The sequence below is a fragment of the Meleagris gallopavo genome, chromosome 5 (assembly GCF_905368555.1).
Source record: "Meleagris gallopavo chromosome 5, MGAL_WU_HG_1.1, whole genome shotgun sequence".
Lineage (NCBI taxonomy): Eukaryota > Metazoa > Chordata > Aves > Galliformes > Phasianidae > Meleagris > Meleagris gallopavo.
In genome coordinates, this window is record NC_139408.1 from 53,165,845 (window position 1) to 53,188,830 (window position 22,986).

The 22,986-nt window shown below is 43.0% G+C and overlaps 1 protein-coding gene across 1 annotated transcript; it reads left to right on the forward strand.

Moving 5' to 3' along the window:
* Window positions 1–13,817: 13,817 nt before the first annotated feature.
* GPHB5 (glycoprotein hormone subunit beta 5) lies at window positions 13,818–21,173 on the forward strand. Its single transcript, XM_003206780.4, has 3 exons — window positions 13,818–16,298; window positions 17,484–17,685; window positions 18,897–21,173. Exons 2-3 carry the CDS (start codon window positions 17,485–17,487, stop codon window positions 19,083–19,085), a joined length of 390 nt encoding a protein of 129 aa, XP_003206828.1. The 5' UTR covers window positions 13,818–16,298; window position 17,484; the 3' UTR covers window positions 19,086–21,173.
* Window positions 21,174–22,986: the final 1,813 nt, after the last annotated feature.

Genomic DNA, 22,986 nt, shown 5'->3' on the forward strand with positions numbered 1-22,986 from the left:
CCAGGTGCTTGGCTTTTTTTTCCTACCTCCTCCCATCTAAACTTCATCTACCTTTTCACCAGAGAACTTCCAGCGACCAGCTGTCCATTCTTGTGTGCTGAACATAAGGACAGTACTCTAAGAAAAAGAACACCCAAAGAGGAGGTAACTTCTGTTTCTGTTAGAATTACCAGCACAGACTAGTTTTCATTACTTTTTTTTTTTTTTAAAGGTCCTCTCATGATGGTGAGCATCCTTGTGCTGCATGCAACCAAGCCTGTAAAGATGAAGAGCAGTGGAGGCAGAGGGCAGACGTTAGACACACACTGTGTCCTTTGTAAGCCATTTGACCCTTAGGCTTTGCAGCTGGTGAAGGAGCAAGACTTAACGTTTGTAGCATCATTCTGCTGTTTCAGTCCTTGTGCTGCTCTGCATTGCGTTATGGAAGTGAGGAGAAAAGTTTAAGGTGGTTAATTACAAAAGAAGCAGCATCTGGAGGGAAACTGAAGGTAGAGCCAGGTGAGGGGTAGTGCTGATGAGTAGCTTTAGCAATAAAGCTAGATCAATATTTATTAAACTGATTCTGAAATATTATTTTTCCTAGGTGAGTTATTCCAGTAGCGTAATTCTTTAAATTTCTTTCCATTTTGACTTTTTTTTCCAAATGACATTTTCACCAGTTGGATCTTGCGTGCCTTAGTTAGCAGAGCTCTTTATCAGAAATCTCTGGCACTTGTAAGACTCTATTCAGATCGCTTACCCTCCTTCTTTGTCTCTTTGGTTCCTTACTGCAAGGCAAGTTCTTTCAAAGAAGCACAACACAATCAGAACACGCAGTAAGTTGGCCTTCAGGGTAGGATTTATCTTCAGTAAATGCAAATTGTAAAGCAATCTTTAAAGGACTGGAATTAAAAACTTAGTTTCCCGATTCTTCTAATGATAATTGCTGTGCTAATTTTTCACCTTTTGTCTTTCCTTCTCAGGAGTGTTTTCATTTCTCATGTAATATCTGAGCTCCTAGTTTATCTTGCATTAAGTTTGGATCCTAGATCACAAGCCCGTGGCCTACAAAAGTGACTTTGCTTGCAGGTAAAGGCTGTTCCCAAGTCTCTGTTCAATTACCGCTTCCATGTACAGTAAAGCAATAGTCTGGGTTTTAAACTGGGAACTGAGACACACTCTTGCAGTGTGAATTCAGAGCTATATGTACTTAAAGATTAAGTGCTGAAACCAGAGTGAGTATCCTGAATTTGTTAGTAATACATTGATAGGAACTGTATGAACCCACAGTGAGTCATGACATCACGTGAAAAATCGTGGACAGAAACTTTATTATTTTTCCCGAGTGTTTTTTAGTTTGTTTTGTCTAGTTAATGCTTTTCTTTACTGAAATCTCAGAAGATTCAGAAGGCTAGAAATAAGATGAATGGAAATCGTGGTGTATTTAAAAAAAAAAATATTTTATATTGCTGGGCAGTGGCCTGTACCTTTGATACGCACATGAAAAAGTGGAAATGTGTTTTGCATTGACCGTGAAGCTGGGAAGGTCCTGAAAAAAAGAGTGTGGGGAAGGGAAAGGCAGTTAAGATACTCTACGTGACTTCTGAAACTTGTTTTCGAAGTTCTCACTGTGACACCAACTGTGACAAGTTTGTGATATTGCATGAGGATTGCAGTCCACCACAGAGCAAGCAGCAGCCCAGGAGGCAGCATTTGCAGAGCAGTTGTCTCGTAGGGTGCTGTGCTGAGGTTATGCATGCCAGCCTACTGGCCAAAGCACCATGAGGCTCAAAAAGAACTGGTCTGAGTAAGGAAGGAATGTAGTGAATTGGACTATGGATTATGCTCATGTGTTGCCTCTCTGATTTTTTGATGGCTCCCGTGAATGTCTACAAACTTCATCAACTCTAACAGCAGCTAACATACGTCAGTGGAAAATAGCTGTGCACGTGAATATCTGAAACAAAAATGGGCATCTCTGTTACGCAGTCCTCATGTCAGGCATCTCGGAGGCCGTAAGCTGAAGTCTGCTGTTGGTACATCTCAGAGTGAACTGAAATTTGGCAAAATGCAGCCTTGATTTCTGGAGCAAGGACACGTGGAATTCAGACAGTAGTAATTAGTCTATTAGTCCACAGACTATTTCACAGACACAAAGGGATATTATCGCTATTTGCCATGCATGACACTCATCAGACAGTAATTGTTCAAGTGGTTAGTGAATATTTCAAGCATCAGTTCTGGCGAGACTGGAATTACCCCAAGGAATACAAAGGAGAGAGCGTTTCCTGCTGCCTCTGCTCACATCATCATCACCTCAAATGATGCCAGCCTCCTGCTCAAGGCTCCTCTAGCGCAGCCAGGAGTGCTTGCAATGGGCCAAAGCTGAACAAAACCTGTTCTGTTCAGAACTGTCCTAAGGGGGAGAGGTTGATGGCCCAGACCAGTGGGTATTTTGGCCTTACCCAATGACACGTCTTTCTGTGCGGTGAACTAAACGTGGGGTTTTTTGAGTGGCCTTCAGGAACCTTGTTCTAAAAGGACCTTGTGATGTAGCTCTGCTTTAGCAGAAACTGTTGAAATGTTTATTTTCAAATTAAATTATATTTCTGTAATGGCTGCCAATGGATTAACTCTTCAAAATTTCCATCCTGAGCCATTAAATGACTTCTCACCTACTTTGCATCCTACTGCTATCTCTTTGGTTATTCAGAGTTTGTTGGTAAAGTATTTGCAAATGTTGAATTCTATCAATTTGCTCCAGTACTACTGCAATAAAAACAACAGAACAAGAAAAGAGATAGTGGCTTTGATTTGATGCCCTGGTATAAGATCACACAGGGAATTACTTTTCCCTCCCTTTTTTTTCTCCCACCCAATCTATTTCTGTTTTCTCTTGCTCTAGAGATAATTCTGCTGATGGGAAATTCGAATTTGTGCAGTGCAGAACAAAAGGAGAGAAAAAAGGAGCTGCTTTCAGGATCTGTACTTCCAGAAAAGGTTTGTGTATGTTTCCTGTAGAGCACAATCTCAGCACTCCTGCCTCATGCCCTTCACTGCGTAGAAACTGATGTCCAGTTACCCCCAAAAGCTCCTGGAAAAATCATGACTTAATTTAAAGTTACCTGTGATCAGGATGTCCAAAAATCAGATCCTTACATGTCTGTGAAGCCTTTTAGATTCTCAGCAAAAACAGTTCAGTCGGGCCAAGCATGTCTTGTGGCTTTCTATGTGTTTTCAGAATATGGGAGCATTCAAATATGGCATTTGATTCCATCAGGTTTTCCATCTTTATCTTCCCTCCAGATTATTAATTGTATTAAAAATAAGAATAAAAAATCCAGGAGCAACAGAAGCAGTCATGCTCTGCCCTTCTGTATTGTTCAGGAGGAGCTACACCTGAGGCACGGACTCCTCTGGCACATGACTGAACTTAACTGTGACAGAGCTATGGACAGAAGAGAACAGCCAGCAGTCAGGTGCAGATGGAAGGTAACAGAGCTTATTTCCATAGGCAGCTTCACCATGATGAGTTATGAGGCTCCTTAACTGAACTAAGAGAAGTTCTGTTCCAACAGCAGCCCCTGGTTTCTAACAAATGATTCAGGCTTGCTTGAGCAAACCAAGAAGGCCCCTACATTCAATTGCAGGATCACGCTGTTCTGTCAGAGTCACCACTTCTGTACAGTTTGCTGTTTATTAATTCAGTGCCTAGAGAAAGAGATTAATTAAGTCAGTTAGACTGTGAAGAAACTCCCTTCCCTTTTTTCCCCCCTTTTAATCAAGCGTGATTTATATCCCTGCTAAATCCACCATCATTAAACTTCTTTCTCTTTTCCTGTTCTAAGTTACCAAACCAGTTTAAAATGCTTGCCAATGAAACGAGTGCTGCATGTAGTTTAATGGAACAAAAATCAACCTATTATTGGGATTTGAAATACACTTATTAAATTTAATGCTTGGATTTATTGTCTAGGCAAACAAAACCTATAAATAAGACATTTAGTGTCATAATGGTATTTTCTTTTGATCGAGCTTCAATTAGTTAATGATATAGGATATCCTGTTTTGATTGCATCATTGTTGCAGCAAGGAATATTAGCATGAAATCCAGATCCTGCACTCATAAATAACAAATCAATTTCCAAAGCTTAACTTGCCTTTTCTGCATAAGGGTGACAGTTTGCCCAGCATTCATACTTTGTGATAGGATGGTCCTGGGGCAGAACTGGGAAAAGTATCATAGTGCTTTATAGAACAGACTGACAGCAACAACAAATTAGATAAAAGGGGAAGCATTTCCCTTGCAGCAGTCTTTTCCAGTACCCACAATGTACAAATACAGGTTGTATATGCTTAGGTTCATCAATACCAAGCTTGCTATGGAAATGCTGTCTGTCAGTTAAAAACGTGTGACCTTCCTCCCATACTGGCTTTTCTGCCTCCTGTGCTGCCTGACTTGGCAGCAGTTGAGGCTTTGAAATGTATTTTCCTTTACTGTAACCTTGAATTGTTTTCCGTGTGCTCGCATTCTGTCAGTCGCATCCATTATCCTCCTCAGTGTTTTCATGCTAATGCATTCTCTGTAACATCTGGAAATATCTCTTTGGCAGCTTGCAGGGTTGGGGGATTTCTCTTCTTGCCTGCAGACGGAGGACTGGGCAGGTAGACAAGGAGAAGGGTTGAATATCTTGAATATCTGTTCCTCTGTGCCCGCAAATCCTGCAGTCAGAGGGGTGACCCTCATTGCTCTCCTGGGCTACCCAGCCCTCAGGTTTCCCATTTCTTCTTATTGCCTAACCTTCTACAGCCCCCAAAACACATGCCCCTGGCTTGCAGGCTCTGCCTGTTTTGCCTGAAGCTGCCCCTCCTGCCCTCCAGATTTCACACTCCTATCAGTACTGTTTCATGATTTTTCCTTGGGTGTGCTCGTGCTTTCTTGAATGAGGGAGATCTTCCCTCTTCTAAGCTCAGAAGTGTGGTAAGGGCAGGCCTCTGTGAACTGCAAAACTTCATTCTCTTCCTACTGGAGTCATTGGTAGAAGTCCTATTGCTGTCAACAAAAATGAAATAAAGGTCTGTGAGGCTATTGGGCAAATCTACTGTGTCTGTATGGGAACCTGGACAGTAGTAATAGGAATGATGTAGACTCAGTTTCCTTTTCCTGCAATGAATTTATCCTATTAATGTTGCCTACTGTTTAGTGCATATTAGCTGCATGACCTCTAAAAAGTTTCTATGCACGTAAGCTTTGGAACAAAGTGCAGTCCCACTTTGCTTCCTGTGTGCCTTAGAAGGATGCTCCCATTGCCTCTAGAGAAGAATTTAATACATTTATTAGTGGATGGTGCGTGAGCCTGCAGTCGCACACTTAAGAACATACAATAAAACCCAACCCCTTGATGTTAAGTACAGGCTGTCTTTGCTAAGACTGTCTAGACACGATGTCTGTGTATAAAATAATTTGGTTACGAACAGGGTGCTATTGTTAAAAAGATGGTCTTGTGCTACTGTGGAAATTGAAAGGAAATTCTTGCTTTCAGGGGCAGAGAAATACTCTTTTCTACTGCAGTTGTTGCTTACATGAAATGCATTGCTCTGAGCCATGATAAATGAAAATGAAGACCAGGCAAATCTGTTGCAACATTTATCTTCCTTCAGGGATGTTGAAATTTTTAAGAAATCAAGGAAAAAATAATTTCTGAATGATGAACACAATCTGACCATATCTAGAAAGAATGCTTACTCCAGTGTTTTAGGGCAGGGTTGTTATAGCCATACCAGCAAAAGGCCCGGTCTGGATCTCCCACTCTGGCTGCTCATGCCATTCTGGTGGTTGAGCATTTTAGTTTTGGCTTAGAGGCTAACAATTTGTTGGATATAGACAGGCACTTGGCTGATGGAAGTTTAGTGCACCTGAAATTTCCCCAGCTATAAGCAGCCCAAAAGAAATTTCTTGCCATCTGATAGGAATTTGGGAGGGAGGGCAACCTAAGAAGTTACCCATCATTTCCCAGTCTCTATAGGTGTGTGACTCCTTTAAACTGGCCTCTGTGTAGGTTTAGAGAAGTTGGGATCCCTCTGTTCCAAGGACAGGGCAGCAGAAGGAGCAGGGAGGTGCATGGAGTGCCTAAAGCAGGGCTCTTTGGAGGGTGACATTCCCACACATCTCCCTGACATGAAGATTCCTTCTTGTTCTTGAGTTGCCCTTGTGTTAGAATGGAGAACTCCTTGCTGCTCAGCCTGGAGTCACTGCCTGCTCTTAAGTATGAGAAGGAAGTTTGTCAAGCTTTTACCTCAACCCAAAACCCTGCGTGGACACAGTCCTGCACATGTAATCAAGCAAACAAAATGGGAGAAAATAACAAGTTAGACAATTTTCATCATTCTGTCAACACTGTAGCTCCTTGGATTAAAAATAAATGAAGCTCTATCTCGGTTGAAAAAGGCTGTGAAACTCAATGTACAGGAGCTGTCATTGTCACCGATCTCTTCAGAGACATGTTGCTAGTTCCACCACAACTCTCTGTGCTGGGCAGAAAATACCATTCCAAAGCAGGAAAATGGGTACCTGACTGCCATCCTTGGGGTTGCATAAGGACTGTGCCTGGAAACAGCCTCCACGGGGTGGACACTAATGAGGCATACTTTTAATTTTCTAATCTGTTGTTTAGTGTTTTAGTATCTTCCCAGCTTTATCTGTGAGTCATTTGTAATGCATTTTCCTTATAAAGCAACATCTGTATGTTGTATTCTTTACATATCGATGGGGTTCAGAGTCTTTCAGTATTTCAACTTGAATGGGAATCCCTGGGGTACATTTTGGCATGCTACTCTGAAAACATACCTCTTAGTTGTTTCACTGCTGGGTTTCAACTTCAGTGGCTGATCAAGGATTTAAATAGCTGGATTTCAGCATCTGTCCACCAGCTGCCAGCAAAGCAGGAAATAATTACACTGTGCCGTGATTTACATATTTGACCTTAGAGTATAAGAGGATATAGCAGAAGTTGTCCGAAACAAATATAGTATAAAGCCCTGTGAAGTATGAAGCCTTGTCTGACTATCAGATCTTTATAAATTATTCTCTGATTTGGAAGTCTCTTTGAATGACAAAAGCATTTTGTTTCTACCAGGATTTATCTGTCCAATCTAATTTAATTGGACACATCCTGCAAAGACTGCTGAATGTAAAGCTGCTCTGCTGGGAGAAGAGCAGAGGTACAGAGCAGTAGCACCATGCAATTGAATTTGTTGTTCTCTTTCTGTTAATCTGTGTCAATTAGTTTCTATGCAGAAAGTGATTGGCTCCTACCTGAACTCCCATGTCAAGTCAATATCAACAGTTTTTAGTAAGTTATAATTCCTGAATTTGTAAGTAAGTTACAAGTGATAATGAAGGATATGCTTGCAATGATAGAGAGCTGTTCCCTTTCAGGATGGAGCAGAGCTGTGTTTTAGAAAGCCCTTTATGTATGAACCGCCTTCATGGACAGGACATTTGTTCATTCTGTGCTGGTGTTGGCATTTTATGGCATGTGTGGTAGCAGGGACAAATTGCCATGCAGTAGTGTGCCTGTTGTTTGCTTGGCTTACTAGGGTGATTTTGAGATGGATTGTGACTAAGAGATGATATTCAAGATGGTTTTATGATAGTTGTAAAAGAACAAAAAGCAGAAAAAACGGAGTGCTAAATACATTCTTGGTATGGCCTGCATGTTCTTCTTCCACAAAGAACTTGCTTGACTATCTCCAGCTGCACTGCAGCAGAATGACAACAGAGATCTCTGCAGGAAGAACATGGGATGAGTACCATAAGATACTTGCAGAGTTATGCTAATGGCTGAAAGGAGGCATCTTCTCATGCTCCTGTCTGGTTAATTTTTCACTTGCTGACAACCCTTTGGGCAAACCTATGTTGTCTCTGTAAGGCCTTAGGGTTTGTTACTCAGCCCTGATGAAGCCTATTTTTCTGTATCGTCCTGTTCTTCTGAGCCATGCTGGTTCTGTGACATAGGATGGCAGCACACGAGGAGCCTGTTAAACTCACTGGGAGCAGGGTGATGAACTCAGACTGGAAATAGTCTGAGAACTCCAGAGTGTTGTTGACGGAGCTTCACATTTCCCCAGAGGGTGAAAAGAGTTCAGGCCGGAGGATTTGGTTCTGTCTGCTGCTGATACTTCTTGCAGGTTACTGTCTGGGTCTCGGCTGTAACAAGCTTAGATTTGGCCAAGTGCCTCTTAGGGTCTGGGACTCTCGTCGTATTTGTTTTCCTGACTGGATTTTGATTAGTTCAGTAGTTCCATGAACTTATTCTAAAAGGATTCACAGGAAGAGACAGTAGCTTTGTTTTAGGAGACTTCACTTCCAGCTTTGTGTAATTTGTAGGCTTCACTCATCACCAAAGCAGTGTTGCAGAGCATTAGCACTGGTGGTGATGCGTGTCGAAATGAGGTGTCTTTCTTTCCAGTGAGCAAGACATGAACAATGGGAAAAATAATGAATTAAGATAATTTATTTATCTTTGAACTTCTGTAGTTTTTTTCTAAGAAGTTTCATCTTTCTGAGCCCAGATAAGAGGATTAATGGAGTTATGTCATTGCCCACTAGTCTGTCATAAAAGCCTTAAGTCTTATTTCAGAAGACCATTAGAGAAAAGCTATGGAATGCAGAAGTGATTTGAGTTAAATCCCTTGTTGCAGTCACATATAACTTACATTGCATCTACATTTATTGGAGATTTTTTTTCACATTGCAGTGGACTGAGAGCAAATCTCCAGACAATTACCTGATGTGAATTAGAGCACCCAGCTCTCACCCATATTACTGTTCAGCCAACTCCATTGGATTTGAATTCTTCATTTGCAAGGGACTGTGTGTAATCAGAATCATGGCCCTAAACAGCCTAGACATTTTCTTACCGTAAACAGGTAAGAAAATGTGCTGAGGACAGGTTAAAGATTGTGGCACTGAGAAACATGGTTTAGTGAGCAGTACTGGTGGTAGGTGGACAGTTGGACTGGATGATCTTAGAGGTTCTCAAGGCCAGGTTGGATGGGGCCCTGGGCTGCCAGGTCTGTCAGTATTAAATGTGGAGGTTGGTGGCCCTGCCTGTGGTGGGGGGGTTGGAGATTCATGATCCTCGAGGTTCCTTCCAACCCAGGCCATTCTGTGATTCTGTTTTTTCCAACCCTAATGATTCTATGATTCTGTTCCATGATTCTACTTGCACACTTTCAAAAGCAGTTGTGAGAACTGAGGAACACATTGAAGTGTGTGATGTTCAAAGTCATTTATTCAGTACAGCTTTGATAAAGGCAAAAAAAAAAAAAGCACGGGAGTGAAGTGCTGCATGTTTAAATTTTCCATTTTGGATTCTGAAAAATAAAAAAGTGAAACATAGTGCTGTCATCTCAGAGTAAATAACTACTGTTCTGCTACGTTTCTGCTCAGGTTCTCTTAAAAAAATAAAAGCTGGGTTTTTTGTGGAACAGTCCAACATTTCATCCACCTCAGTTATTATTTCCATCAAGCCCTTTGGCTGTTAATAGCAAATTTGACAGAATAATAGTAATTTTATTATAGTGCTTATATGCTCTCGTACTTATAGTGCCTATTATTGTTCGGGGATTATGAATCCTTTGGATGCAGGTTGTGTGGTTGGATCCACGTTACTGAGCACTGCTGTTGCAACCTCTACCCAACATCAGGGAACGTGTGTCAGTTTTGATGCACGCATCCACAGAAATGCAGATGCAGTGTTTTGGTGATCGAAGAATGACCCCTTTTTGTGATTAATGTTTTAAGATCAGTTAATGCTTTTGTTGTTGTTCTTTTTTGTTTTTCCCCATGAACTCTACCAATATGTCACTGCTTGTTTATATCAATGCTTACTTTTCCTATTCTGGCCCCAGTTCTGCAGGTGTTGCTCAGGTTGCTCAGGCATTTTACCTCGTTGAGTTTCCCCTGAGACAAGGTGAAATGTTGAACTGAGAGGAATGCTAATCTTGGAAGCTGTCACTTACAGGCTGCCATTTATTTTTGCATTCACCCACGTATTGCCTTGCCTTAGAGATGTCAAAAGACCTCAAAACTTGGCAGGAACCAGGGAATTACTCAAGGACTTTGTGCCAAGCAGAAGTCTGTGTTCTCCTGGGAAGTCTGCACAACTCTGTATTGAGGATGATTTTGGAGTTAATTAGACATGTTTTCACATTATTGCAGTGCGTGCTAGTCAGTCATGGTCAATTGTAAGCATATTTGTGATGGCTATTGTTTTCAGATCCCATTTTTGACTTTGTGTGTGTGTGTGTTTGTCTTAAATTAACTCTTCTTTTTCCTCTGAAGTATTTTTTTTCCAGGCTGTAATTATATCATGCATTTGTTCTTCCTGGTATGCCAGTGTCATTTTTCCCCAAATTAGGGGTGTTTTATTCCTTTTTATGAGGAGTTTTGCTTGAGAAATGCATTTTTTTCGGAGCGAGGACAGGCTAGCCTAAAGGAAAGAGCCGCCTTACTCTCCTGAGGACTACGACTAAAGAGTTCCATAGCCTGGGCTTGGGACTGTAGCTTTACTTTCCTCCTCATCCATTCCAGATATGAGTTCTTTTTTCCAGCCAGCCAGCACTCCTGATACTGCTACCCTTTCAGTCTTCATTAAGAGGGACCTTAATCAGTATTTGCCTGGCCTGGCCTGGGACAGACATCAGGCAAACTGAACTTCTTCATCACTTTTTTTAATTTTTAATTTTAAATTGTAACCGTCCTTTCACTGTTGGGTCAGTATTCCTGCGCTTTACTTGCTTCTTTTGATTTTAATGTACAGATCAGTGATGCCCTTTCAAAGTTAAACGTATTTTGTTAGCCCTTTTGCAGATCATTTCATCACATTCTTTACAAATGTAGCAGATGACAGAAAGTGACGTTCCAGGACACTCATGCAGCAGCTGGGAGGATGTTCATACACTCGTCCACAGTACTGTTCTTGGGACATAAAGGTGGTTTTTTGTTTGTTTGTTTGTTTGTTTGTTTTTCAGAACTCCCAGTAAAGAGCAAACAACTTACTGAGGCAAATCTAACATCAGATAAAGCTTCTTTATCTGGTGAGGGAAAAGTGAGTCTGGTCATAACTTTTTTTCAGTGAGTTCACCAAATTACATTGGCCATATGTGGCTTCATCTCCTTTTCATAGCCCTGGCTTCCTAATTCACTCCATTCTAACTAGAATTCTAACCTTTCTTGGATGCCTGTTCCTGCGAACTTGGCCCAACCACCTTGTTTCTCTGTCTGTTTTTCCTGCTCTGTTACTTCTGAATCCACAGCCATCCTTCCTGATGTTGGTGAGAGCCATCCTTAACCCTTCCTTGTTTCATATGCTTGTGTTGACTACATACTTTACAACTTCTTTCTTTGTGTAAACTCGTTTGTGTGATCTCCAGTGTATTAGGATCTCCTATCTAGGCATTGGCTTGGCTTGCCTGAATGGCAAACAGTTTCTTCTTGGCCCATCAGCCTCCACATGGCTCCTGCAGTGCCTTGTGCGACTGCTTAACATTATTGCTCCCCTTGGACTGTCTCATTAAGTAACATCTCATCTCCTTTCTCATGGCTGAATCCACTTAAACTTTTAGTCAGTTAACTCTATATTCTTTATCTCCCTGCCTATTTCTGCAGCCTGCTTCCTTCAGCCTGTTTATATGGTGATATTACACAGCATCTTGACATCTTCTCACCTCCATGTTCTCTATTTCTTCACATGCAAGGCATCTCAGGAAGAGCATTTATAAGACCTCCATCAGGTCTAGTTTTCTGTTCCTCCTCCAAACTCAGCGATGTTATTGATATCCACAAGATGCTGATTAATTTGGTTGTTGGTTTTTTTTTTCCCCACAATGTATCCATCCCACAAAATTTAGTGAGAAAGTTTATTTCTGATAGAAAGACCAAGAAATTTGGCTCACAACCTAGATATTTCTGTAGGTTGAAAAATACTAATGTTTTCAACCTGAAACCACAAGTTTGACATCTAATATGACAAGCAGTCATTGGAAAACCCTTTTTCTGTTTTGTTAGAATAGTGTTGATGAGTTGTTGTTTTTTTTAACTTACTACCAATGTTACACAAAATACGAACAGTTATTGTCAGTGTTACTTTGCTTATGTATGAGCTCTCACCTTTTCTCCCCTTGCTATTTATTTCTCTGTTTGAATTTGTAATTAATTAGGATACAGGCTGATTGCTCATAGTACCTGAAGTATCTTGTGTCCAGACAAAGTAAAAAGAATCCTTACAGATATTCAGTACTAAGGAAAATACATTAGGGCATGTTTGAAGTTGTGGGGATCATTGCTGAGGGACAGGGATGGGATTAAATAGTCCCTGCATGGATGAGAATTAGAGTGTTAATGTTAATCTGTTTGGATAATTTGTAGTTTTGGATCATCATGTGGTGTTGAATTGAATAGCACCTGTTATTGTGTACATGGGAGAGTGAGGAGGGAAAGACTGAGCAGGAAGTCTCATCCAAAAGGCAGTGAGCAGCCTACACATGTCCAAGCACTCTTGTAGCTGTGGTAATGCCTATGTTTCAGGCTGAGAGCCCCAAAGTCTTTTGAACAAGAAAGGCTGTTTTCCAGAAAGCTTCTTGGTGGGCACAGGCTGTGCACTGGGCTCTATGCTGGCACCTCTGCTAACAACACGTCAGTGAAGGGCCAGGTCAGGAGCAAGGCATCCTCCCTGCTGGCAAAACCAGTCAGGAGCCAGCAGAGTCACTGTGAGTCCCAGGTTTAGCTGGGAAATGGTTGAATTAAGGCCACATGTACTTCACAGAATCACAGAATCGTAGGGGTTGGAAGGGACCTCTAGAGATCGTCGAGACCAACCCCCCTGCCAAAGCAGGTTCCCTACACCAGGTCGCACAGGTAGGCGTCCAGGTGAGACTTGAATATCTCCAGAGAAGGAGACTCCACAACCTCCCTGGGCAGCCTGTTCCAGTGCTCCGTGACCTCACCGTGAAGAAGTTCTTACGCACATTCGTGCGAAACTTCCTGTGCTGCAGCTTATGTCCATTTCCCCTCGTCCTGTCTCCACGTACCACTGAAAAGAGACTGGCCTCACCGCTATGGCCGCCACACCTCAGATATTTATAAACCTGGATCAGGTCCCCTCTCAGTCGTCTTTTCTCAAGGCTAAACAGACCCAGTTCACTTAGCCTTTCTTCATAGGGGAGATGCTCCAGGCCCTTCACCATCTTTGTGGCCCACAGCTGGACTCTTTCCAAGAGATCCCTGTCTTTTTTGTACTGGGGAGCCCAGAACTGGACACAGTACTCCTACTCTTCATAACCCCTGATATTACACAGTGTGTAAGTTTGCTTCATGCTTCCCCAGCAGCTCTTTTGCAAAGCCTCTGAGATTCATCTGATCTTGAATGATGAGCAGACAATGTTGCAAGCTACCAGTGCTGATAACCCTGACACCTTCAGCAGCATATTTGATTTCTGTGCTCTGCCTGCCCAGAATTCAGAGGAAAAGCTGCACAAGCCTGAATGGATGAGTGGATGCACCATCTTCAACACAGGTCCTCCTCTAGTCGATCTCTTTCTGTGTCCTGTTTCAAAAAAGGAAGGGGAAGCTAAATGGTGGACACACTCATAGTTAGAAGTTGTATCTGCGTGTCACCCTTTATTTCAAATAAATTTGAACCAGATGGGGAAAATAAAAATATGCAGCTTTTAAATTTCTATTGTACACTGAAGGCCAAGTGTACGTGTAGATGGAGTATCTGTTAATTTGCCTTAAAAAAAAGAAAAGCCAACAAAATATTACCTGGAAAAAAGCCAGCCTTCATGGTTTTCATGAGATGTGGTGCAAATCCTTCAGAAATCATCTGTCCCATAAATAGACAGGACTTTCAGGAGAGAAGTGAGCAGGATCAGCTTGCAATTTGTCTCTCATTTCACGTCACAAGGTTTTTCAGTACAAGTGAAGACAGGAACAGAATTTCAGCAGAAGTCAGTGAATCCAAAATGGATTACACAGAGCAGAAGTCCAGCCCCTGTTTTCCTAATCCATAGGAGAAGGAGAATCTGTCAAAGCTGGTTGACCTGCCATCTGGCATGTATTTCCTGTGCCTGGCTGTAATCTTGGGATGATTTTTGCTGGCACATTTTTGGAATCAAAGGAAGGAAAATTTTGACCAATATTTTCACTTTTACCTGGTTTCTCTGCTAGTAAGAAAGTTTATAAAGGTTTGTTTTATAATAGCTTTATTTTTGGTCTGTGATGTCAAAGAAACAAGCAGAAAATTATAGGATTTTTTTGGTGGAAAATTGCTAAAAGTTTTAGATCAGTTGGTTTCAGTAAGAGGAAAGGTACCAGGACGTGGCTGATGGTGAGATCAATGGAATCCATTGCAATTCCTCTATTCCATACTCCTCCTTCAGCATCTTATCTAATGGGTCTTTACTTGAACCTGGAGTAACTTTGGGGAAGGGAAGCATGAAAGTAGGTGAAGAGTTAAGATGGTGTTGTGCTGGTGCTGGCAACAGCATGTCCTGTTAGTTTTATCTGAACTGAGAATCTAATCTAGGCTCTGCTGCCATGTGTCATCTCTAAAGAAGAGACAGTGGCTCTTGGCTATACAGAATGTCCTGAGGTCAGTCTGAGTCTGCAGACAACAGAATTATTTTCTTCCTCCATTTCTTCCAGTCACCATTTCCTAATTTAGAGAGAAATGGTAAATCTCAGGAGCAAATAATAAGCTATATACAAATCAGTGTGTTTGCATGCAACCAAGTGTAATTTACTGATCAGGGAAATAGCAGGGCCACATGCCAGCAAGAAAAACAGTCAAGCAGTGGCTGTTTCAAGCTGAAAAGTAAAGGAAAGCAAGAATTCTGTGGGTTCCACAAGGTGTTAGTCTGAATTTGAGTCCTGCTATTACTCCAAATTTATGCTATTGACTTTAGAAGTGAAACCAGGACCCCAAACCATGGGTTATTCACCCTGAAACAGCGAGAACATCTATGCAACATACCTTGTTTGCTCCTGTGTGCTTCACTGTCACATTGACTCAATGCTGTGTTGCTGTTTCCAGGTCAAACTACAAAAGGCTGGAATGCAACCCAGCAGAAGTATACGTTTGGTAGGCATTCAAGGCCAGCTTGGATGGGACCCTGGGCAACCTGATCTGGTGTCTGATTTGGTGGCTGGCAGCCCTGCCTGTGGCAGGGGGTTTGGAACTAGCTGATGGTTGAGGTCCTTTCCAACCCAAACCTTTCTATGATTCTACAACACCAACAGATAGTGTTTTATTTCATTTCTCTCAAACATCATAGGATGGAGTTGATCTAAACCATTTTCTGCCATTTTCTCTTCTCAGTTTCGGGTTGTGTTGCTGTGGCTGTCTGTATCAGCAGCACCATTGACACTTGGCCTCTTGATGATGAGCTTGGCTGCTAAAGCATCCAGAACAGGGAAATCATTGTCCAGTAGTGAGAAGGGGAGTCTGACTTTCTGAGGCTGCAGTGGGAGTTTATGGCAGCATTTCTCTCACTCGTGTTTAAGAATCTCACTGACTGGCAGGTGTTTCCTCCTACAAGGCTCCTCAGCTTCCTTCTATCCTGTAAGTAGCTGGAACTTGTATTGGCATGGTGCAGTTAGTGGATGAAGTTTTCACATTTCCTTTGCTCAGGGTTGCTTACCTGTGTGACAGGTTCTTGTTCTCCCCCATCTGTTGCCCTTGCTTGTACAGAGCAGTCAAGTAAGAAAGGTGTTATGCTGTTGACAAAAATTCAGAATTTTGTTTGCACAAATATTTGCCAAGGTTTCCTTCAGGCTGTTTACTCAGTATTTGTTAAATAAGAGGGTAATGGTTATTTCAGGAAGCAGCCTACAATCTCTTTGCAAAGGTACTGCATATCTGCTGTGGAAATGAAGATCACATTTGCCCCAGTGCACGATCATTACTTTATTAGCAGATGTCACTCACCAGGATAGTCCTTTTGTTTCAGATTTGGTGTTATGAAACAATATGCTTCAAGCTAATCACTATTGGAAAGGATCAGCTTGCTTCACAGTCAATGACTTTGATGCCTTGGGTCGTTCATGTACGGATCTGCCTCTGTCTTGCCTTGATTGACAAGACCCTTTCTATAAATCTGTGCAATTAAGCAGCCCCATAGCAGCTGCAAAGGAGATCTAGTCAGCACGAACCTGACAAAAATTGCTGTGCAGATCTCTTGCTGCTCACTCTGACATCCTGAAACACCATCTGCAATTTAAAGCTGCGGAAGGAGATCTGACACCAACAAGTTGGGTGAGTGTGCTTCTGTGTTTGCTCTGTGTCACAACTCTGGCTCATGAATAAAGCAGCAGGTTTTTGCTAAGGTGGTGAAGAATAAGTGTTCAATTTCTTTGGAAGGTTGTCTCTTTGCTCTTAAATGTCTCTATTAAAAATAAAGAAATTTAGCTTTCTTCTTTAACTGTTCAAACTTATAGGTCAACATTTACTCATTTAAACATCTACAAGACTACAGTGCATGCGTAGCCACATATATGAAGGGTTCACTGTGGCAAACACCACGACCATATACTGATCTAGTATTCCAGGTTAGCTAATTTAAATCATGTATTATAACAGGAGCATAGAGACACAAGATAAAAAGTCTAAGCTCTGTAATCTGAAATCTATCCTTTGCGCAGGGCTGTGAATCATATTCAGTAGGCAAACGTCTCCCTTTAAGTTAAATGTCAAGTCTGGGGTTTCTAGGTGGATTTAAATGCAAGGCAAGTATATGAGGTATAAAGTGGATGTGATGGCTTACAGCTTGAGGTACATTCCATTTCTTTCTCTTTTTGACAATTTTCCAGAGAGACTGATTGTTTCTTCATAAAAGGTTGAGGTTGAAAGGCAGCAAGTGTCAGAGGGATTTGACTGATGGTGGCTGTTTGGAAGGCCTCTTCTGGTCACATTGCCACATTCATCCCTGTCCAACCAGCCCTGCTCACTGGCTTGGTGGAGTTAGATCTTGACTGGTGGTGGTGAGTGCAGGAAGGGAAAAGAAGGGCTGCATTAATGACCCAGCACCTGATGAGTGCTGGGGTGCTGGTATTGACAGCACCAATACTGCTTTTAGGAGGTGCTGACCTTTCTGTATATGTGCAGTGAGAGGGCAACCAATACCCATCTCCACCTTCTGGCCTGGTGCAAGTTTAGGGCAGCTTAACTGATAGGAAGGCATTTGCTGCCTGATAAGCTTGCAATTCGGAGATTTCAATGGCCATTGCATTCAGGCTGCTGCAATAAGACTTTTCCCTTCTGGCAGCAGGTGACCCCTCATCTTCTATCTTCTCTTGAGCTGAGTGAAGATGGGGAACATTGTGCCCAAGGGGAAGAAGGGGCATCGCAGCTCTTGGGCTGACTCCACGCACTTGGGCTTCTTGGCCCCTGCATCGTGCCACCATCTTGACTCTCCCAACCCTCCTCTCCCTTCTGCTTCAGAATGAAGCTCCCCTGTGTGACCCTGGGTGCTCTGCTCCTCCTGCTGCCGGCTGGCCATGGAGGCATGGGCACCTCTGCTATCGACCTGCGCACCTTTGTCGGCTGCGCCGTGCGCGAGTTCACCTTCCTGGCCAAGAAGCCTGGCTGCAAGGCGCTGCGGATCACCACGGATGCGTGCTGGGGACGCTGCGAGACCTGGGAGGTGAGAGTCTGAGTCTTTCCCGAAGAAAAAAGCATTGAGCAGTGAGATAGCCAAGGACCGTGTGCTGCTCTGCGATCCCACTGCAGCGCTTTGCTGTGATTGGTTCCCTCCCTCCTTGCGCTGTCTCAAAGGGGATGCGCATCGTGATGATATTAATGAAGTGCTTACGTAATACTTTTATTATGCAATTTGAAAGCCTCTTAAAGCTCAAACACTTAAGGAGAGGAGGCCTTTATTACTTTACTGGAAGAAAATTCCTTTGAGATTAAGGTGGAGCTCTTGGTTGGGGGGTAATATATTTTGTTCCAAAACAACAGATGTCAAAGATAATGTCTGTTTCTAATTTGGTCTTGTTTTAAATCACAGTTCAATATGAAGTAGCTATGCTTTGGGGGTGTAGAAGGGCAGAAAGAGAGCACGAATCTGCACACACTTCAGAGAGCAAGTTGCTGACTCTTATGGCCTTTCTGTCACTGAACGGCTCAAGGGGCCAAACCCAGTTTAATTTATTCAGGGAAGTTCTAATGACTGCAGAGTGAAATACCACAGGGATGTAGTTAAGCTGAATGCATCTGGCTGTAGCTCAACAGCTTCTACAGAGCCTCATGGTGTGCTTGGATGGAGGAGCCGGTAAGAGGGAGGATGTCTGGATATCTTCTTGCTGAAACATGGCATCTGTTCTTTTCCGTGCCATCATTCTCTGTTCCTGGGGCAGACTCTTCACACAGCATAGACAGAAAGAAAGAAAATGCTTAAGTGTCTCCAGGCTGTTTTACTTCAGGCTGTTTCCCATCTGTGTGAGGGAGAGGATTGTAGTGGGCTCCCTCCAGTCCTGTCTTTGGAGTCTTTGGAAAACGGGTGTTTCCGTTGTGGAAAACATCACTTTTCAGCAAAGTCCATGCCACTGTAGTTCCATGTGGGAGTTTGGCGTTTAGGGCCTTCAGGCTACTGTCTTTTTTTGTTGGTTGAGGTTTCTGGCCGAGCTGTTCATCTTATGAAAAACTGCAGGTCTCAGTGCTGCCTGCAGTGCCAGGTAGATTCCCCATGGCATATATCTGCTGGGCTTTGCAGGACGTGCAGCCTGACTGCTGCTATTTCCATGGCCTCTTCCATCTTGATCCAGTGGCTTTGCTGTTTATTCCTCTTGAGAAAACCAGGGACCCTGATGTTTGTCTTGCATCTTGCCTGATACCCTCATTTCTCACCCACAGAGGCCAATACTGCAGCCGCCTTACATTGAATCTTACCACCGTGTCTGCACCTACAATGAGACCAAGCTGGTGACAGTGATGCTGCCCAAGTGTGCCCCTGGTGTGGATCCCTTCTACACCTACCCAGTCGCCATACGCTGCAACTGTGACTTCTGCTCTACAGCCACCACTGAGTGTGAGACTGCCTGAGCTCTTCTTTCCCAGGTCAAGTTCCTCCCTGGCTCTACACCTCTGCTGTCTCAGAGGGTGTGAGTCAGCCCAGAATTTGGTCTCACCATCTAATGCTCCTAATCATCAGCTTTTCAGGCAGATGAGGTTTAGTTTCCTCTTCCCTTTCTGTAGAAATGTAGAACACAGCCTTACAATAGCAAATCCTATGGAAGAAAAATTGATGCTGTTTCCCTTCCTTCCAGGCTTTACGTAGTGTAGGACCTTTCTTCATGCACAAAGGGCACATGGACTAGATAGTTACAGAGGGGTTGGAAACAGGCCATAAAGGCATTACAGCCAGTAGAACAGCCTTTATTCTTTTTAGTTTTAGTACCTTCCCAGTAATGTAAGAGTTACCATTTCCCCCTCTTGCCCCTTCTGCTCTTCTTATGCTGAGATCTGTCAAAAATATCTGTCAAAGGAAAGGCTGTACAGGCAATAAAATGGAAATGGGTATCAAATCACCACCTTGAAATTAGGGTGAGTACACCCTAAGCCCTTACTCAGCCAAGTACTTGATTAATATCCGTGGACTTACAGTTAAGTGCGTATTTCAGTAATTTGCTTAATTGGAGCACTTCTGCTGAAAAAAATCTTGCCTTACAGGAGATGACTTCTTAAAAAACAGAAAGAAGCACATTAAATGTGTAATGCTTTTGTCCAGGACTATCCAGAAGAAGAATTGGCTTCATGTAAAACCAGAGAGGCTCTGCACAACCCTAAAGTCCTCTCCTGACAATTTCCAGAGTTAGAGGGACCAAGCCAAAATGTAGTGCTTATGGTTCAGTTTCAGCAAGCCTTGGCCAAGGTAGTGGGAAAGAGGGGGCTATGAGGGGTGTTTCCCACACTTCCCTGCACTGCTCAGCCACACAGGGACTTGCTTCTCAGGAGATGCACAGAGGGCAGCCAGAAGTGCTCACGGGAGGGCTGAGGAGTTGTCTGATAGCAAATAATGCAGCCAGCACAGGTGGGACAGGCCCAGGGCAGGGAAGGCAGCAGACATGCCAAAGGCTGGTCCACACCACCACCTTCAGAACCACTGTTTATAGACTGGGGGATGCATGGGAGCTGCTGCAGCATCCCCCCTCTGGTGAACACAGCTGTGTAAGTGCCTTAGTCCTCCAACTCCCACCTGGAGGTGGACAGATCCATGTTCATCTCTCATTTCTCCCCCCTGAACAAAATAGGAAATGATGTGAAAACATCAAAATTTGGCCAAGTGCAAGAGAGTCACAGGAGCTTACAAACAAAGACAACTCAGATAGCCATTAGCAAAGAACTGCTGCTGAGAGAATGTCAGCACCTGCCTTCCGCTCTGATTAAGTGTCTTCTGGATGCAGTTCCTCTATTCCCACAGTTGTGTGCCTGAAACTTCCCCAAGTGCCTTATCCTCCTTGAGACAGATCTTTTTGTTTTTAATCTGATCTACAATGTATTAGTTGCTGTCATGTTTTGTCGGTGGAACTCTGAAAGCTGCCCTGTGCCTGAGTAGAAAGGAGAACATTTTATCATCTGCCTTCAGTAGTTGTGAATTCTATGTCAAACAGCAGCAGGAGCAGTTTTCTGGTGATGGTGAGTTTAACTGCCTTAAAAAAGTCCTTCTGTTTTCTTTCAAATTGCATCTCTCTAATCTTGTTATTGTTCTAAGCAGCATCACAGCTATTATGGAAAACCTACAAATTATTTTATGTCCTTAATAAAACCCCCAAATTGTATTATGGATGCAATTTAAATCAATGTGTCCTTCTTTATTGATGCATAAAGCTTTCTCACACAGAATATATGCAAGCTCCTACAAACTCTTTGCCAGAGCTGTGAACACCTGCAAAACATCTCCTCGATCCTAATGCAAAGTCATTTCCTTTGCTGGATTTCTCTTACAGAGTCTGGCTGTGCCATAATCTTGGGATTAGAAATGGGATTCCAAAGTGACAACTTCCTTCCATTGCAACAAGCGAGAAATACAGGCTGTACCCTGATATGATGAGGCAGTAGAAACCTTAAGCAAGTGTTTGGAAGAAAACACTGCACGATGTGAAGGAAGGTTTTGATTGATGTAGCAGCATCCAGACTTGGGAGGCGGAAGGGGAGGTGTGGGAAGAATGTATTGACTGAATCTCAGCTAACACTTCTGGATGGTCTTTTAAGGAGAAGAGCAAAAGTGAATAGAGATGCTGTGGATTTACTGTGAATGTACATCTTTTAATACAGTGATAGAATCAGAGAATGGTTTGAGTTGGAAGGAACCTTACATACCATCCAGTTCCAACTCTCTGCCATGAGCAGGGACACCTCTCACCACATCGGGCTACTCAGGGCCCCCATCCAACCTGGCCCATCCAGGAATGGGACATTTTACAGCTTCTCTTGATTCTTGCTGCTGGTCATTGCAAATCTCAGGCTTTTTTTTTAGGTCTTATGCTAGTAGGTCTTCATTGTGGTAAATTTTCTCCAATTTTGATACTTGGAATCACTGATTGTTCCCTTCACCTGGACACCGACCACCAGCACCAGGCAGAAATCTTCGTAAACTGCCACAAAGACCACTTGAAAGATTTGATCTGTCATGACTTCCACCACCTAGAAACAAGAGAAAGAAATCATGCCCTATGTGTAGAAGGGAACTTGATGTCCCTGTGAGAATGGTACTTGCAGAGAGGCCAGACAGAATTCCTGAGTGTTGAACCATTCCCAGCTTGAAATACTGCTGCAACAAAAGAAGGAAGGTGGTTGCAGCTACTTGCTGAGAAAGGAGAAGGTGCAAATATGGGAAAAGCATGACTATACAACTTGGATCTCGGTGCTGCCATCAACACACCAGGTGAGCAGGGGCAAACCAGCGGGTTTATCTGTGCCTCAGTTTCCCTTCTGGACAATGGGAGTGACAGCCATTTTTCTCCCCCCAGTGCATTTTGGAGAAGGCTGTGTCTCTCTTGTCCTGTCTGCACTCTGCTTCTTGGATTTGTGTCCCTCTTCCATTGTGAACAGCAATAGTTGCAGTCACGCAGTGCTTTCATAGAATCATAGAATCACTCGGGTTGGAAAAGACCTTAAAGATCATTGAGTCCAACCACAACCTAACCATACTACCCTAACTCTAACAACCCTCTGCTAAATCATGTCCCTGAGCACCACATCCAAACGGTTTTTGGTTTGGGATGGTGACTCAAACACGTCCCTGAGGAGCCTATTTCAGTGCTTAACAACCCTTTCTGTAAAGAAGTGTTCCCTGATATCCAACCTAAACCTCCCCTAGTGCAACTTGAGGCCATTTCCCCTTGTCCTATGCAACTTGCTTTAGTCCAGTCAGAGGTGGGGGTACTGTTCAGGAATGGTGGTGGCTATGGTCTCAATTTGAAGACTCGACTAGCTGGCTGATGGAATAGTTTCTGGTGTGGAAATGAAAAGCTGAGTAATGAAGACAGCATCTCCCTTCTTCTCCTCCCCTCCTTGATATTTTGTGTTGAGTTTTGGGAAAAGAGGAGCTAGTCATATTCATTCCAGTGCTGCCTTTAAGGACTATCTTTCCTCATGTAATTTCTTCAGCCCTCTAACCACTGTCCTTTCTTTCTTGCCTCTCCCTGTCCTGTCTTGTCTCACATCTGAGCCAAGTGTTAGGCAGCTCATCATCTTCAATGCCACTGCTATGGTTTTGTTTGAAGGTTTTGTTGTCCACATGTTGGGTTTGTTAGATGGTTACAACCTCCTCTCGAAGCTTCCAACACTTGGGTTAATGCATCTCCTAGCTGCTTTACCAAGAGACCTCATCTGTCAACAGGGCCACAGCACACTGGCTTCTCTCTGAAACACTTTAAATATTCACTCAGGGGAGAAAAAAAAAATTTGTTGGTGCTGTGGTATTTCGGTGGAGGCCACAAAC